At 49.1% G+C, this 12,512-nt stretch overlaps 1 protein-coding gene across 4 annotated transcripts in view; it reads left to right on the top strand.

The window, feature by feature from the left end:
• Nucleotides 1-12,512, top strand: part of CES5A (carboxylesterase 5A) — a 273,642-nt gene that overhangs the window by 238,119 nt on the left and 23,011 nt on the right. For 3 of the 4 annotated variants that reach the window (XM_069549889.1, XM_069549888.1, XM_069549886.1), the window contains 4 exons: nt 5,238-5,376; nt 7,404-7,537; nt 11,125-11,278; nt 12,036-12,140. In XM_069549889.1, coding sequence (XP_069405990.1) covers nt 5,238-5,376; nt 7,404-7,537; nt 11,125-11,278; nt 12,036-12,140 — 532 coding nt within the window. Of the gene's footprint in view, nt 1-2,218; nt 2,427-5,237; nt 5,377-7,403; nt 7,538-11,124; nt 11,279-12,035; nt 12,141-12,512 lie in introns of all 4 variants that reach the window. The other variant, XM_069549885.1, reaches the window with a different exon arrangement.

Below are 12,512 nucleotides of genomic sequence, written 5' to 3' on the forward strand. Positions count from 1 at the left end.
AGAGTAACGCACTTTTCAACAAGTGCCCCTGATAATTCTGACCCCACTGGCCCAGCCCCAAATATTTGGGAAGCTCTATCCTGAGTCCTTAACCGTATGTGAGGCATGGAGCCTGTGAGGGGCAGGATGGTGATGATCCTGGATTCTGAACTGGATCATCCGTGACCCACCAGTACTGCAACAAGAATCCAGAATGCTGATGACTGGTCCCAACAGAACGGCTTATAATAATTTCACTCCCTAGGGTTGTCTCTTTATATTTACTGTGGGGAGGCTGGATCTAGATTAGGATTGCAGAGTCTTCATCCACAACACAACTCAAACCAGTAGAAATGTTTTTGGGCTCACATGGTGATTTTTTTTTTTTTCAATTGAGGCCACATTTAAGAATTGAGAAGTATCATAGACTTCTAGTTTGGCCAACCTACAGTACCATGAACTAAAAGTTTACTGGAGTGGGGTAGTCATTGCCCCTTTAAACAGAGCATGTGCTGTCTGGTTTCCGCGGTCCCCACCATTCTCTATTGTCTCTCCTGGCCAGCTTCATTCACTGCTTGTTTGCTGCCTTCCTAGCCTCTGTAGGCATCTGAGTTGAGATGCACCCAAAAGTTCCCAAATGTACTTTCTGCCTCTACCATCCTGTGAATTATCTCCAAACGCTCCCCTCCCCCCCACCCAACCCTGCACTCAAGAGTTAATCATCAGCTTCTTATGTAAATCAGAACAGGAAAGTCCTGCTTGGCCAATTCCTCCGAAAATCTTAGCTATTATTCTTCACTGAGGCTGTGTCCTGTGTCTGTCTGCTCAACACTTGTCTCCTATCAGGAAGTCGTTCCTTGTCCCTGACAGAAGATCCTTGAGGCCAGCTGTGGCTGTGGATGTCCAGAGAGTCAGGCGAGCTGGCCAGATGAGTGGGGAGTGGGTGCACCCAGGCCAGACCCTGATCTGGGCTGTTTGGGTCCTTGCAGCTGCCACCAAGGGTGAGACGCCCAGTGGGAGAGGAGGGCTCTCAGAAAATGGGATAGGGGATTTCCCTGCCTTGGAGGATTTTTCCACTGGTGGAAAATGGAAAATGGAGGGTTGTGTTGAACCTCAGGGCCCCTGACCCATGTCCTGGTGTTGCTGAGAGCCCCAGGCCAGAGTCTCCTTCCCAGGTGTGTGTAGAGCACAGAAGATCCTGTCCTGTCTTTGGGTTGCTTGAATCTTGGGAGGCTTGCAGGGGCATGGAACAGAGCCTGTGTTTATAACACCGACTGCTGAGGCAGGACTGTTGCTGTTGTAATGACTTTGGAACAGGTAATGCCAAGAAATCTGGGCCCTCATAAGTAAATAGCTGGGCAACTAACTTCTCAAGGCTCCATACTTGATGTGGAAACCGAGAAGCTTGCGCAATGTCCATAAGAGTTATCCTTGTACCCCTGGAGGTAAATGAGCTGATTTCAGGTAGCGTAAGATAATTTTTTGTTTTTGTGGCTCTATATGTATTTTCTTGTGTACTCAAAAGCATATACCTAAGTCATCAAAGCAACAGTTCCATAGGTGTCATTGTTTAGAATTCCACCAAGTAAAATTTTAGAAGCCTATCTCAATTTAATTTTAAGAAAAGAAGAAAGCCAGTAGTCACACAGATGATACACAGACATGCCAGCAGTTATGCTGGTGGGTATAAAAATAACTGAAATGTGGGCCAGATTCTATGGGGTCCTAGGGTAAAGAATCCGCCTGCAATGCTGGAAACCCAGGTTCAATCCTTGGGTTGGGAAGATCCCCTGGAGAAGGGCATGGCAACCCACTCCAGTATTCTTGCTGGAGAATTCCATGGACAGAGGAGCCTGGCGGGCTATACAGTCCACGGGGTCACAAAGAGATGGACACAACTGAACAACTAACACACAGGATCTATGAAGGCTGGTGTGTATCTTTTCCACAGTAAAGAAAAGCTTGTGTGCAGCAGCAGGGAGATGGGTTCCCAACTTACGTCTTAGAAAGTTTTGTGGCTTGGTCTATGCTCCTAGGAGACATTCAGTGGGTGCTCTGATGAAGATGGCTTCTAGGGGAATGTTGAAGGAGCAGTGGACATGGATTCATTGAGAAGGAATCTAGATACTTGCACAGTCTCTGGGTTGAGAAAGAGCGTTCCACCTTGGGAAACTCTTGAGTTTGGCTTGTTCCCAACCTCTTCCCCACACCCCTAATTCCTCCCTATGTGTTTCCTCAGGGCCAGCCACCGCTGATGCACCAGCCAGGCACACCAACCTGGGATGGGTCCGGGGGACGCAAGCTTCTGTTCTGGGAAACGACATGCTCGTGAATGTGTTCCTTGGGGTCCCTTATGCCGCACCCCCTGTAGGGCCCCTGCGATTTGCAAAACCGGAGCCTTTACTGCCCTGGAATGGTTTCCTAAATGCCACGTCCTACCCTAAATTGTAAGAACTGGCTTGGTCCCAGGGGTGGCCTGTGACCTGGGAGTAGGGGCAGAACGTTGAGGGGGAGTAAAGGTCATGCAGCCCACTGGAAAAGGGGCAGCATTTGTGAGGAGGATGCGGAGGGTCAGATGTGGTTGAAGCTTCTGTGATGGCATGGCTCCCCACCTGTTTAAACAAACAGAGTCCCTGGGCTCTCTTCTGAAGTCCCTGAATCCCCAGAGCTGGGCCTGGGAAACTGGGCTGTAAAGAAGCTCTTTAGCGATTTTGAGGACCAGTCAGGCTGAGGAACCACTGTGATGGGCTGACTGAGTCTTTGAGTTAAAAGAGGTTATTGATGCATCTCCAGGTGATCTCTACCCCAGGCTTAGTCTCCACCATCGGACTGGGTCAGGTCTTTAGAGTGAGCACCACCCCAGAGGAATTTTAACTCTAGCGATTCACATGGTGCCCAGTGCAGGGCCTGGTCCATAGTGGGGAATCCATAATTACCTGTGGAATGGATACATGAATGTGTCTCTGTGATCCAGGGGGGCTGGGAGGGCTGATGCTCCCAGACACTGCAAATTTTCCAGGTTGGATGAGCAAGTAGTTCCCAGGTAAATTGTGGAGGTGTCTTGTGCACTGGTGGGAGGTGAGGCTTGGAAATGCCAAGAATTTTTTTTTTTTAAGTATAAGTTTATTCATTTATTTACTCTTGGCTGTGCTGTGTCTTTGTCGCTGCTTGGGCTCGCTCTCATTCTGGCAAGCAGGGGCTGCTTTCTAGCCCAGGGCACAGGCTTCTCATCATGGTGACTTCTCTCGTTGTAAAGAACAGGCCCTAGGGGTGCAGGCTCTAGGCAGGCAGGCTTCAGTAGTTGCAGCACACGAGCTCAGTAGTTGTGGCTCATGGGCCTAGCTGCCCCTCAGCATGTGTGGAATCTTCCCAGACCAGGGATCAGACCAGGGATCCAACCTGTGTCCCCTGCACTGGCAGGCAGATTCTTGACCACTGGATCACCAGCAAAGTCCGGCAAGAATCTTTCAACTCTCAGATTCTGTGAAGCCCTCAGACTGGGCCATGTTGATTCTTGGCATTGGGGTCCCAGGCAGAAGGAGGACCCTGGTGCCAGAAAACTAAGCCACAGAAGAAAACCCTATGTTGTCCAGACACCTAGGACAATAAGTTGAACCTTATGTGTTCATTCATTCATTCAACTAATATCCACTGAGAACCAACTCAGAAACTGGCTCTTCATTAGGCCCTGAGATCGTGACACTTGAGTTAGATACAGCTTCCCTCAAGGAACCTGCAGACTGGCTGTGGTGGTGAAGACATAAACAATAAGGACAGTCAAAATATGGGGTGACAAGGCAAGCATTAGGGAGTCAGAGCAGGTCAGTGAGGGAGACTTGAGGGGAGGCCAGAGATGGCTTTGTTAAAAGCAGTGAGCCCCAATTTCTGATACACAACATACACAGAAAGAAAAAAGCATCTGAAGCAATGATTTTCTGCTGCCTAATCTGTACACTATTCTATTTTAGAAAACAATGAACATCAATTGAGCACTTACTAGACATATTCACATATATAATCTCACTTAATCCTACTATGCCTTGGGCTAGGGACTATAAGGTACCAAGGTGACCACACAGAACCCTAGGCTTTTAGCTGCTCACTAGGAGAGATTCTAGGAAAGAACACAAAATATATACGTGTTTCCAAAGACCTCCCAGGTGGCTCAGTGGTAAAGAATCCACCTGCCAACCCAGGAGACACAGGTTCAATCCCTGGGTTGGGAAGCTCCCCTGGAGAAGGAAATGTCAACCCACTTGAGTATTCTTGCCTGGAAAATCCCATGGACAGAGGAGCCAGGTGGGCTACAGTCCATGGCATTGCAAACCAGTCTGACATGACTTAGCAACTAAACAATTCCAAAGAGCTCTGGTCTAGCTGGAGAAATCTCAGGAGGCTTCTTGGAGGAGGTGACACTTTGACAGCATCTGAAAGAAAGGGAAGAGTGTGAACAAGCAGATCTGGGGAGAAAGTAGTCAGGGCAGAGGGACTAGCTTAGGCAAAGGCCTGATTGCAGGAATCTTGCTGCTAGCCTACCTCTGTTGTTTCTGGTAGAAAGGCCTGGGAATGTCCTTTTGTTCCTCTAGAGGCAGAAAAGGGACCCACCAAAGCACAACCCTTGATACACAACCCTGTGACCTACTGTCTGCAGCTTGGAGAATTGTCGAGCCAGCTTGAGTCTTTATGTGTGCGTGTGTGTGTGTGTGTGTGTGTGTGTGTGTGTGTGTGTGTGTGTGTGTATTCTGGTGATGGGGATAGGCATGAGTGAGTCCTGGAGGTTCATGGTATAATTATTCTGCACAATGTGCTTTCTTACCCAGAAACCAGATCAATGAGAATTATAGCTTGCTTGGGCTTCTCAGGTGGTGCCAATGGTAAAGAATCTGCCTGCCAATGCAGGAGACCCAGAAGATATGGATTCGATCCCTGGGTTCAGGAAGATCCTCTGGAGAAGGGCATGGCAACCCACTCCAGTTTTCTTGCCTGGAGAACCCCATCCACAGAATCCCATGTAAGCCTGGTGGGTTACAGTCCATAGGGTCACAAAGAGTTGGACACAGCTGAAGTGACTTAACATGCACAGCTTGTTTGGGCCACCATGGGGGCTGGGGTGTTTTTAAACTTTGTACCAGAGCACTGAATCCCTATTCTGCTCAGGCATAGGAGATCACTAGGCCTCCCTGCTGTCACAAAAGCTGGCCCCTCCGAGGCAGGTCTGCTGACAGCAACTCTGGGGGTTTCTCCTTCCCTTTTCCAAGGTGCTTCCAGAACTCAGAGTGGCTGTTCACAGATCAACACATTCTCAAGGTGCGTTACCCCAAATTCAGAGTATCGGAAGACTGCCTGTACCTTAACATCTACGCCCCGGCCCATGCAGAAACCGGCTCCAAGCTCCCGGTAAGGCTCACGGCTCCTGCTGTGCTGGGGGCGCCAGTTGCAGGTTCTGGGCCTAGGACCTGGGTAAAGTGTCTGGATATCTGGAATCACATCTAGGCTCCCTTGGGTAAAAGGGAAATGTAATCACTTGACATGTCAATAGCTTTCTCAAAAATCATTCTACTGACAGATTCGCTTTGTCTTCTTTTGTGATTACTTCTTTATGGTTAGTGATTTGACCTCTGGTTTTTTATTTTGCTTTGTTTTTTTGCCTCTATTGGGGATTAAATAGTCTGCAAACAGAAAATACCCTGCTTTGAAGGACTCTGATTTTTTTGGTTTGGGAAATCCTGTTTTTTAATAAATATTTATGTATTCATTTATTTTTGGCCATGCTGGGTCTTTGTCGCTGTGAGGGTTTTTCTCTAGTTGCTGTGAGCCGGGGCTGGTCTTGTTTCAGAACATGGGCTCTAGGGAGCATCGGCTTCAGTAGCTACGGCTCCCGAGCTCTGGAGCAAGAGCTCAGTCGTTGTGGCACACAGGCTGAGTCACTTCAAGGCACGTGGAATCTTCCCAGACCAGGGATTTAACCAGTGTCCCCTGCATTGGCAGGCAGATTCTTATCCACTGGACCACCTGGGAAGTCTGGGGAACATCCTGTTTTAAAGAAGATAATTGCCTTTTGCAGATTTTTTATTTTCAAACGAAGACAGGTTATAATGGGAAATGTTTCACCTAAGAATGTAAAAGATCTTTGTACGAGTGAGTGCACTATACATCTAATTGTGAACCACACATTCCATCACCCTCTCTCTCCTCTTTGCCACTGCAACAGAGACTTGCTCTATTGTATCATAACAGCAGCACCTTTTGAGGGCTGACTGTGTGCCAGGTACAGTTCATTCTCTCATCTAAGCTCCCATTATAACCCAGTGGGGAGCATTATTGGACCTATTCTACAGATGCGGAAGCTGAGGAATGGGGAGGGCATAAGCAACTTGGTCCACGTTATACACACAGTAAGTGGCAGATCTGGGTGTCAAGCCAGTGCTTTGTCCAGTTCTCCTTTACCCCCATGGCTTTCTTCTCTTTCCTACCCTATGAGTTATAGCCACTAATATGACTTTTAAAAGAGAAGAGAAGGGATTTTTAAAAAATTAAGTATATACATGGTAATATGCACTAAGTATGGGCTTCCCAGGTGGTGCTAGTGGTAAAGAACCTGCCTGCCAATGCAGGAGACTTAATACGAGACTCAGGTTCGATCCCTGGGTCGGGAAGATCCCTTGGAGAAAGTAATGGCCACCCACTCCAATATTCTTGCCTGGAGAATCTCATGGACAGGGCAGCCTGGCAGGCTACAGTCCATGGGGTGGCAAAGATTTAGACACGACTGAAGTGACTTCGCACACATACACTAAGTATATACCTGGTGATAATACCATTTGAATGTTTGATGTTTCCTGGTCCCAATTTTTCTAATTGGTAAAGTAAAACTTCCACACTTTTCTCTTTTTCCCTCCTCTCTTCTCTTCTCTCTGTAAGTAGGATAAACTCTTAGATTAAAACAGTTCAAGTGGCTCTTGGTCTCAGGTATCGCTTATAGCTATTTCCATTTTTCTGTGGGTCACAAGTTTCATGACATTCAGTTAACACTTTTTGAGCTCTTGAAATATGCCAACGTTGTTCCATAAACTTCAGATGAAGAATTTTCTTTCAACGTCATGCTAGCCTCATAAACGAGATACTTTCATTCTGCACATCTTACAGATGAGAAAAACGAACCTCAGAGAGGCTCAGAAGGCTGCTCAAAGTCACACAGCTAGTCAAGGGCAGAGATGGGAATCATACCCAGGCTCTCATATGCCAGAATCCACATACCTAACCCTGGGCCTTCTTCAAAAGACAAAACCGCTGAGGCTGTTTGGGAAGGAAAGTGAAACATTCCTATTTCCCTAAAGAAAGAATGTCCCAGCATGCATGGGGGCGGGGGGGAGTGCTGTGGGTGCCTGGTGGGCTGGCTGGAGGGTTCCTTTCCCCTTCCTCAGGTCATGGTGTGGTTCCCCGGCGGCGCCTTCGAGACTGGCTCAGCATCCATCTTCGATGGGTCCGCCCTGGCTTCCTATGAGAATGTGCTGGTTGTGACCATCCAGTACCGACTAGGAATATTTGGCTTCTTCAAGTGAGTCTCCCCAAGGGATTGACACCCCTGACCCCCAAGGAGCAGCTGGGCGCAGCCACAGGGAACTTAGTGCTCGGCAACCTAAGAAGAAATGAGCCTTCAGTGACGCTGAACTAATTTGGCCCAAACTAGTTAGGTCATTTTAGCAGCTGTAACAGATAAACCCCAAGTTTTAGTGGCTTCAAATTATAAAACTTTCCTTCTCACTCAACTAAAATCCAACCAAGTGTTTCTGACTGACAGGCATTCTTCTCCATGGTCAATCAGGGACCCAGGCTCCTTCCATCCCTCCTCTAGGAGGCCCCACCCAGCTCCTCTGCAGTTGGCCAGCAGATGGAGACCAAGCAGGAGAATCATACCAGGGTGGTCTTTCCAGGTCAGCCTGGAGGGGGGGATTATTACTCTATTTACATACAGGTGGCAGAAGTCAGTCATAATAGCCACACTCAACTGCAAGGGAAAAGTGCTCCCTGGCAGATGAGGAAACCGGGAGTGTGAGCAGTTCCAAGTGTCTGCCATCAGGCCCCACATCAAGGCTCCTCCATTGCTCACCTAGGAATAATCACTCCATTGATGACTTCCCCCCCCCCCCCCCGCCAAATAATATCAAGCGTGTTTCAGTGCTCGTATGAGCCCAGCACCATGCCGGGCACTTGCTATGCATTCGTTATAACTCACCCCCAGACTAATTCTATGAGAAACATACTCTTGTTATTCTCATTTTACACTTGAAAAATGGAAGCACAGAGAAGTAAAACAACTTCCCAGAGGTCATAGAACAGAGCTAGGCCTCTTGGCCACTTCCTTGACCCTACTTAGAACATGGCAGAACTCAAGCCCTGGCCAGGATGCGACGTGAGCCAAAGGTCAGAAAGTATGGGGAAGGCAGCAAGGAGTCCAGCATGTATCCTGCCCTTGAGAGGCTGTCAGTGTCATGGGGAAAATAACACAGGGACACAAATCCCCAGGCTCCCAGGCAGGACATCAGTCACATTCTAAGGGTAAGAGGCACCAGAGCTGCATGTAGAAACAGAGGCGGGAGCTGCAAGAAATCAGCCAGTCTTCCTGAGAGAGGTGGAACTGGAACTAACTGTACCTTAAAGACGGGGTTGGTCTTAGGGTTGAAGGGTTGGGAGAGAGCACTCTTGGCAACAGGAGCTACCTGAGCAAAGACTAGGAAGTTGGAAGGAAACCTAATTGGAAGTTGGAAGGAAGTTGGGGCTGGAACGGTATTTGCAAACTGGGCTCTGGGGCATGTAGCACAGGGAGGTGGCTGAGAGGCTGCAGTGGAGGCAGAGAGGGCTGAGATCAGACTAATGTCCTGACCAGAGTGATTACATGTTTAGCAGGTCTGTACATTGGGATTCTGCCTAATATTCTCTCAACAGAAAGGTTTCCAAAAGTTGTTTATAACATCTGGGTTCTAATAGACAGGTAGATGAGGATATAACAGGAGATGGGTGGGAAAAGGTAGGGCCAGGCCTGATTGGGAAAGACCCTGAATGCCAAGCTGTGCATGGTGATTGGTTTTTAGTGGATAAAGAAGGAGGGACCCAGGAGTGCCCTGCAGAGCAGTAGAGTGGAAGGTCACTCCAGAGCAGAGTGCAGGCTGGCCCAGGGGTGCCTGGGCTTCAGATGGAACATCTGGTTGGGGTGCTGCTGTACAGCCTGGATGCAGGTCATGGGGTGAAGCAGGCTGGTGGCTAAATGACTAGAGGGATTACCAGCACAGATATGGCATTTACTGTGTGCCTGCACCGTCAGTCGTCACAACAGTCATGTGAAGCAAGTACCATTATCAACCCCATTCAGACATGAGAACGTTGAGGCAAAGCAAGTTAAGTGACTTGCTCATGGTCAGATCATAAGTGACCAGATTATGAATCAGGATAAACAAAGGGAGGAATGGGGACTGTCAGGCGAGTGTATGCTCCTCAGTTCTGTCTCATCACAACAAAGATTCAGAGTGATGGACATTAAAGTCCTCAGCGTGTCACAGCTCTCGGGTCTTGGACAGACCGTGTTATAGCTCTCAGGTCACAAATGGACCGTGTTATAGCTCTTAGACAAATCAGTGTTACAACTCCGTGTTACAGCTCTATTTTATTTAGATAATAGCAGGAAAATCCACCCTTGAGGCATGAGGGCACGTCGACCCAAAGATGCGAAGAGAAGAACGCCCCAGAGTGTGGGAGAGAGAGAGAGAAAGAGAAAGAGCTCAGGCACGTGGTGGGGAGAGAGAGAGAGAGAGCTTTGGCTTCTGCTTTTATATGTTATTCCTCCCCCTGGGCCTGCCCTATGCAAATTGGGCCAGCCAGGAATGCTGTTTGTTTTACCTGGGGTCCTCGGACCTTCCTTTGGCCTTCCTTTGCTTTGTTTTCACGGGCTTTTCCCTCCCTTGTCCTTTAGCCCCCGCCACTTTGGACTCCTGTTTCCTATTCTAACCCCAATAGGAACCACCGTGGGAGCCACGATGCGATGGAGATGAAATTAGCAGAGTGCGGCTCCCGACCAGATGCAGGGATTGTGGGGGAGAGAAGGTGGAGCTGGGGCCAGCCCAGGCATCAGGGACAGAGAGAGAGAACCAAGGGGAGGGGCGGTGTGGGGGACTGGAAGATAGAGGAGGAGCAGACTGTGGTCCCGAGGTTACTCTCATACGTGGTGGGTAGCATACACGTACTACCCAGCAGCAGGGGCACATGGTTAGGAGAAATGGACCCAGATCTGCAACTTTCTAGCTCCTGGGCAAGGGACTTCATCTCTTTAAGCCTCTGCTTCCTGTCTGTGAGACGGAAACGATGAATCCCTCAGTATCCTTAGAACATGCTTGCGGATATCAAGCATGGGAGTGGGCATGACGTGAGTGAGTTCTGGCTGCCGAGAAATGCAGCCACTGGCCCAAACCACTTCCCAGCAGAGGTGGGGGAACACGGGGTGATGGAATCAGTCTCTCAATATTCCACCCTGAAACCCCCAGCCGGTTCCTCCCTCTGGCCGCACACAGTGGGGAGCCTGGGTGGGGTAGTTCATGAAAGTAGGCCTTTTGAGAACAAGGTGGAGAAGGGCAGAGAGAGGACCCAGAAGGATGGAGAAAGACCAGCACCACCTACCTCACAGGGTGGGAGGATTATAGGACTCCAACTATAAAGCCCTGGGGACAGCATTGTACATGATGCTGCAACAGCTGCTATTATTATCATTCTTTTTAATTCAGTCATTCACTTGGAACCCTTGTGCCCAGGGAGGTCTTGCTTCCTGGTGCAGACCAACTCTCAGGAGCAGAACTCTTCTGGAATCCAGGGATTCAGGGGAGCCTGTGAATACCTTGAAATTGCACATACCAGATTGTCCATGCATTTTTCTAGGGGTATGGAGCTTTCATCAGATTCTCAAAGAAACCCAAATCCCAACAGGGGGTGAGAATTAAGCCTGGTTCTCCCAGCGACCCCAGGCCTCTGACTCCCCACTCTTCTCCAGCTGGAGTGGCGGTGCCCTGACACAGCCCACAGCCTCCGCCTCCAGCCCCTGGGGCTGTGGGAAGCAGACGGCAGCCAGATGAGCTTTCTCACCCTGCCTCTCATCCACAGCACAGGGGACGAGCACGCGCGGGGGAACTGGGCCTTCATGGACCAGGTGGCCGCTCTGGTCTGGGTCCAGGAAAACATTGAGTTCTTCGGTGGGGACCCACGCTGCGTGACCATCTTCGGCGAGTCAGCAGGAGCGATAAGTGTTTCCAGCCTTGTGAGTTTCTTCTCTTTGGGACCTGAAGGAACCTCGGTGGGAGAGGTGACAAAAATGAGGACAATGAGTCATGCACATCTAATTGCTGCTTTCATGTTGAACAAATGCTCATAAGCACATTGTCTCCCTTGAGCCTCACAAATACATGGTGAGTGAGGGACTTAGTCTCATTTCAAAGGCAAGAAGTGAGGGAGCCAGCACCCCTGTGCCAGAAGGCTTGACCTCCAAGTTCATGAGGAAACTGGGCCTCTGAAATGTTAAAAGACTTGCCCAACCCTTTGCAGCTACCCTTGAAATTCCCAAACCAGGACTTCTTTCCCTCTAAGTGTAGAACACTTAAGTAGGCTTCCTGGGAGGTTTTCTTTATTTCTTTTATTTTTATTATATTTAATTTTTTAATTGCTTTAAAATGTTTATTGTTTCTGCCACACAACAACACAAATCAGCCTTATGTAGACAGGTTTAGTCTCCCTCCACCTCCCTCATCCCGCCTCTCTAGGTTGTCACAGAGTGCCCGGCTGGGCTCCCTGTGTCGTACAGCAGCCTCCCACCAGCTGTCTGCTTTACACATGGAAATATACATACACGCCAATGCTGCTTTCTCAGGGCATCGCCCCCTCCCCACTGTGTCCACAGGTCTGCTCTCTGCAACTGCATCTCTGTGGAAGTTTTCTCTAAAGAAAGGCTGGCTGTTATGTGTGATGGGTGGGAAGCTCCTTGAATAACGTTTCCTGGGTCTCCTGCATTCTCTCTCCAGATTCTGTCCCCCATGACCAAAGGCTTATTCCACAGAGCCATCATGGAGAGTGGGGTGGCCATCATCCCTTACCTGAAGGCCTCTGATTACGAGAGGAATGATGATGTAGGTATATTGTGAACTCTTCTCCAGCTTCCTCTCTTTGGTCAGGAGAGAATGTGGTCAGGTGTCCAGAGACCATCCGCTTGACTGTCTGTACTGACCATGACTAAAGGGTCTGATGTTGGCCCAAGGTGACCCTTCTTGCTTCACGGAAGGTCTGGTTCAATAGGACGTAGGCCCAGGCGCACCATGCACTGCTGCTGGTGTGCTTGCATGGGTTGGGGGGGAGGGGGAGTGGGTGGGCAGGGGCGGTGTAAGCAGATGTGTTAGTTCTTACGTCTTATCCATTATTCTTTGCTGGTGACATGACTCAGTTTTCTGTATTATGTATGGCTTATCTGCTTTCTCTACCTACAGTGCTATGTTAAGAAAGGC

The sequence above is a fragment of the Ovis canadensis genome, chromosome 14, assembly GCF_042477335.2.
Source record: "Ovis canadensis isolate MfBH-ARS-UI-01 breed Bighorn chromosome 14, ARS-UI_OviCan_v2, whole genome shotgun sequence".
NCBI classification, from domain to species: Eukaryota; Metazoa; Chordata; class Mammalia; order Artiodactyla; family Bovidae; genus Ovis; species Ovis canadensis.